Source organism: Protomyctophum parallelum, assembly GCF_964188405.1.
Source record: "Protomyctophum parallelum genome assembly, chromosome: 3".
Taxonomy (NCBI): domain Eukaryota; kingdom Metazoa; phylum Chordata; class Actinopteri; order Myctophiformes; family Myctophidae; genus Protomyctophum; species Protomyctophum parallelum.
The window spans coordinates 50,562,214-50,567,823 of NC_139698.1; the positions used below are offsets into that span (position 1 = coordinate 50,562,214).

Sequence of the window (5,610 nt, forward strand, 5' to 3'; positions counted from 1 at the left end):
GGCATTCCAGTGCGCTCCCTCCCCCTCCTCTCTGCTCCCTCTCTCTCTCTCTCTCTCTCTCTCTCTCTCTCTCTCTCTCTCTCTCTCTCTCTCTCTCTCTCTCTCTCTCTCTCTCTCTCTCTCTCTCTCAGGCAAATGCACAGCAGTCTGGTGGGTCACATGGACCAACAGTGATCCTGGAGATGAGGCGTGTGCACACACACACACACACACACACACACACACACACACACACACACACACACACACACCAGTGGGTAACTCACTTGCATGCACATCCTACACATAACATGAAGATGAGTGGGCACATGTGAACAAGTTTGGTGACAACCACATATTACACGCGCGCGCACGCACACACACACACACACACACACACACACACACACACACACACACACACACACACACACACACACACGTAGACATGGGTGCACAGCACAGTAGCACATGCTTCTCATACATTTTGATTGATTACACACTACTACATTGGTACAATTACGCAATAATGCTAAAAGGATAACACAAGTCCTGTAGGGCTTGTCCCTGTGTATGCAATTCATCTAATGCACATGGACACTGACACACGCAATGAATCAAGATATAATCATTGTAGCCTTAGCCTAGTATGTATGTATGTATGTATGTATGTATGTATGTATGTATGTATGTATGTATGTATGTATGTATGTATGTATCTATCTATCTATCTATCTATCTATCTATCTATCTATCTATCTATCTATCTATCTATCTATCTGTCTATAAAAGCACAGATACTGATTGTGCTTTCTGTTGCCCTTGTGTTTTGCAAACACATTAACACATTATCAACAGACTAGTTTACTGAAAAGGGCAAATCACATGTCCAAACATTCTTTAAAGAAGAGACGGTGGGGTGGAGGATATTTAAATTGGCTAGTGTGTCACAGTTCTCCACAGCCTTTTTTTTACGCCCCTGCACAATTATATTAAGTAGGGCCAATAGGAACAAAGGAGAGGCAGGGCCGTGGCTCCACCTCTCCCCCACTGCTTTCCTCAGAGCTTTTTAGATGTACATAATCCCTGAGTTGACCCAGAAAATAGGCAGTCGTTTCAAGATCTGATGCGGCAGTCTTTGTGCACCGTCCCCTGCTTGAGCATGAAGCGTAACCCTGTGGAATATACATTGTAATCCGGAGCAGCCTCGCCTTGCATAGCGAAAACTACTAAAAGACGTATAGCTGTAGCAAAGTCGCGCAACTTTGTGAACATAGCGGACACGGGTAAGTGATTTTTGTCGGGTTTATTCGTTGGGAGAAATACGAGGGGCTCCCTGCGTTTGTGGTGGTCTCCCGGGCTAGCTGCCGCTCCATTGTTTGCATTCCCTTGTTTAAATCTCGGGAATGAAAAGAGGCTGATCGCTATAATCGATACGATATTACGGGCATTTGAAATTACGTTGACTAAAACGACACGAACGACGACAGATGAATGCGAATCATTTTGCTGTTGAATTCGCACGCCTTGTGTGAGAAATGTGGTGATTCAGCTCTTAGAGAGAGAGAGAGAGAGATGTTGCATGATGTCAATGTATCGCTTCTTTGTTGTAACCTTGCGTGCGTAAAACCGACAGTGGATATTTCTTCTACCAGTTGACAGAAGGGATTTAAAGAATCACTGATGCATTCATTGTGTGCTGCACGATTGTGTCTTTTCTCTGCCCGTTTACCGGTCGTACGTAAAGATAATCGACTAATTATCGCCGACTACACTATACAGTAGATAGAATATGGCCATTACCTACATTTCAGCCTCTGTTTTCATTCCTTGGCGCAAAGAACGGCAATTTTAGCAATACCGAGCACAAGACAAGGCTTTCCAGTGTTCGTCAAAAAGGCGACACTAGCCTGCCTTGCAGATTTTTTTTTTTCTTTCTCAGGAAGCGTCCGCGGTGATTTGACTAGAAATGTCGTTTTAACATTAGATTAAGCTACACTCGTTTTCCCCCCCCCTACGGATGAAAGGCAGTTTGTTAGAATAAGTGAATTTGTGTGGATTATCATACTGCTTTGCACTGTAGCAATGAAATCTCTGGCACCACTGCCCACCTCATACACGCACAGCAAGGGCAACATAAACACCATTGTCATCCATCTAATGATGGCTCATGCTGGTACGCTCTAAAAAGCACAGCCAAACATGTCCATGGCATGTCGGTGTTGACTCCACAAGCTGTTCTTGGACCAGCTATCTTGCGTTGTGACCAAAACAAATGTTCCCGGCGCATTGTTGGGGGGGGAAGAAAAACTGCACCCTATCATAACAGTGTCCCCTCTGTGCTCCCCCCAGACAGGAGGCATGGCTGACCATCTGATGATGCCCATGAACCATGGCTCGGCGGTCGGTGGTCTCCACGGTTACCGCATGGGCATGAACGGCGGCCTGCAGGCGGGCCACCAGCAGCAGCACGGCAGCCAGCCGGGCATGAGGCCCATGCACAACGGCCAGATGATGCACTACGGCGGGCAGGCCCAGGCCAACATGGAGGCCGCCATGAGACAGCGGCAGGGCATGGTGGCCATGAACGGTGGCGGCCAGATGGGTCACCACCAGATGACCTCTGGGAACATGATGTACAGTAGCCAGCAGCAGCAGCAGCATCACCCCCAGCAGCAGCAACATCACATGCATCCGCAGCAGCAGCAGCACCAGCAGCAGCAACAACAAGCCCCACATCCACAGCAGCAACAACAACAACAACAGCAGCAGCAGCAACAATTCATGAACGGAGGGCTAACGTCCCAGCAGCTCATGGCCAGCATGCAGCTGCAGAAACTCAACACGCAGTACCACGGGCACCCGCTGGGCGTGATGGGCGGGAACCACATGGGCCAGGCCGTCCAGTACCGCATGAACCCGGCCCAGCTGGCCAACATGCAGCACATGGCGGGGCCGGCGCTGGCGCTCAACGGCATGGACGCCGATATGATCGACGAGGAGGTGCTGACCTCGCTGGTCATGGAGCTGGGCCTGGACCGGGTCCAGGAGCTGCCCGAACTCTTCCTGGGCCAGAACGAGTTTGACTTCATCTCGGACTTTGTCAGCAAACAGCAGCCCAGCACCGTCAGCTGCTGAGAGGACCTGATTGAGGACTGTTGAGAAGGGTGGGGGGACACGGGGCGGAGAGCAGGAGGAGTGAGATTCGTCCAGAATGGATAATGACTGAATGGATGACGGCTCGGCTCTTTGCTTTTTTATATTTTGTTAGCACCTCCCAGGACAACTAAGCCAAGTTGCTGTGAAGGGTGTGAAAACAGAGGGATGCTAACTCTGGTTAGCCACAGAGAATGTGCAGTGCTAAGGTCTCACATGTGCTAGTGGCCAGAGAGGGTGGTTCAGTATTGGGTTGAAGCCCATTTCCACCTCTCCCTTCTCCAGGACATGAATGTAATAAAGAAGAAACTGCTGAATTCTCAGAAGCCACTCTGAACAATGTTAAGACACTGTGTTGCCTCCAAACAAGGACTCCACGGAAGTTTAGCAGTAAAAACGTGTATTTATTTATTGCTCCTCTGAGAAAAGTAATATAGAAACGTACCACAGAGACCAGAGATGTTCCATTTTTGGGAATTGAATGGTTATTCATTTTTGGGTGGGAGCCTGGGAGGGATGTGGGAGAATTGGAGAAATTTGAAATTTACGGTCTCTTTTAATGAATTTTCAGTACATTTTGGCCTCTTGGATAAACAAAAAAAACTAAAGCTCAGAGGAGAAGAACTTGCATTCCTCACACAACTGGGATAAGAGCGAGGGGACAAATGTTAGCTCATGCATTTGAATGGGAGTCTCATCCAGTTTTTATTTCTAAATGGGTCACTTTTGGAAAAGTGTTGCCTTTTTAGGTGTGATGTTCCCTACAAATCTACTGCTTGTACTGTATGAAGCTGTTTTAACTCCAGAAATAATGTCCACACTGTTATGTTCTATTGGAGCTGTAGAACCGCCTTAATCGCGCAGATTTTTATTTATTGATTTGTTTATATTGTCCCCTTTTTTGTGGTCAAGACAGGGGTGGGGGGGTCTTTGTGAAAGGGGGGTTTGAGGATCAATAAAGATGGCCTGGATAGATGTGTGACCCGGTTTTCTATTCATTGCACAGCTCTTCCCCCTCCAGGCGGAGAGGGAGAGAGCGAGTGAGCTAGCTAAGTGCTTTAGGATTATCTGTGGGCGAAGGAAAACCATTCCCCTCAAGTCTTACTACGGAAACATTTAAAAAATACAATATAATTTTTACGCAATGGATATCTATTCCTGGATACAGACTTTGTACTGATTACTGAATCTCCTGGCTTGTATCTGATCTAGAGTTCCATAATTATTCAAAGCCAAGGGAGGTTAGATTAATGGTGTCACTGGGAATGATTGACTGTAAATTGCATGTCATTACCCTGCCAATTAGCTAAGAGCTTTGATTCATATTGATATCAGAACTTAAACATAGTAGCTTATTAAAAGCTGTGGTTATTTGACAATGGATAGGAAGAGTTATTCCCAGGCATCGATTAGGGTAAAAGTTGTTGACTCCAAGAGTGGCAAAATAGAAATGCATAATTTAAAAAGACAAAATGCGTAGTACAAATGCCATTTGTTACTCTTATAAGTGATAATTGTAAATTAATTCCCACACCTTTTTGGCTTTCTCCCATTTGACAGTGTTATCTGTTTGTTTGGGTGGGGGAGGTAGACATGGCCAGAGAATGCTTACCTAAACCCCCACAGGGCTTTTACTGACTTCAGGGCGTGTATGCCCTGCCCCAAAGTCGGTTGTCTTCACACAGCTTAGACATTGGGAGTTTAATAAATATGGACTGCTGTCAATGCAGTTGAGCAAATGGCTTTTCCAAAATAAAATCAGCCCTCTGTTGCTTTAGCTGCCAGGCAAAGAATGGGTACAAAACAAAAATATTCAGGTGCTCTTGTCTAAGCTACCCTTTTTCTTTTTTCAAAGTCATCCTCAGGAGATTATGTTAGATCGTTCTGTGCCCCATGGCTATGAAATACTTGATTCTGGTCATGTTGGGAGTGTCATCACCACATTTAGCTGTTGTTCACGTTGTCAACACAGTTATCTTAAGCAACAGGATGAGTAACATGGGGAAAATGAGAACACAATTGTCATCCACCACCAGGAATAGCTCTAGCTGATTGCTAAGTTTATGACTCATCACCTCCCTTCTGCAAGAATGAATTTTCATTTGTCCAGTTTGAGCAGGGTCATTTTGTTCTTTCAAACATGCTTAACCATCTTGACCCGAATGCACTTCCTCTGCTTGGCTGCCATGAGCATGAAACACATTTACGTTTTTTCTTTGGGGGGGGGGGGGGGGGTTTCTCCCCTCAATGCCAAGAAAGTGTTGCAGGTTCCATGTTCACCACCAATCTCGTAAGATGACCTCTGTTGGTAGGGTGAGAGTGGCATATGGGTACAAATTGGCACCCCCCCAAAAAAACCCTGTCTCCACATATATCTCATAATTGCACACTGCATTGTGAGCGCCTTGTTTAGCACCAATTAAAAGCAGTAGAGGTTTCTTTCTTAATCATTGTGACTCCGTTGTGGAAGGGGTG

At 46.2% G+C, this 5,610-nt stretch overlaps 1 protein-coding gene across 1 annotated transcript; it reads left to right on the forward strand.

Annotated features, from left to right (window-relative positions):
* The first annotated feature begins 1,082 nt into the window (after window positions 1-1,082).
* Window positions 1,083-4,041, forward strand: LOC310855826 (cbp/p300-interacting transactivator 3-like). Its single transcript, XM_083760985.1, has 2 exons — window positions 1,083-1,265; window positions 2,332-4,041. Exon 2 carries the CDS (start codon window positions 2,341-2,343, stop codon window positions 3,115-3,117), a length of 777 nt encoding a protein of 258 aa, XP_083617111.1. The 5' UTR covers window positions 1,083-1,265; window positions 2,332-2,340; the 3' UTR covers window positions 3,118-4,041.
* The last annotated feature ends 1,569 nt before the right edge of the window (window positions 4,042-5,610 follow it).

Excerpts from the sequence above, each read along its gene's own strand:
- LOC310855826 (XM_083760985.1), top strand. The coding sequence starts at position 2,341 with ATGGCTGACCATCTGATGATGCCCATGAACCATGGCTCGGCGGTCGGT.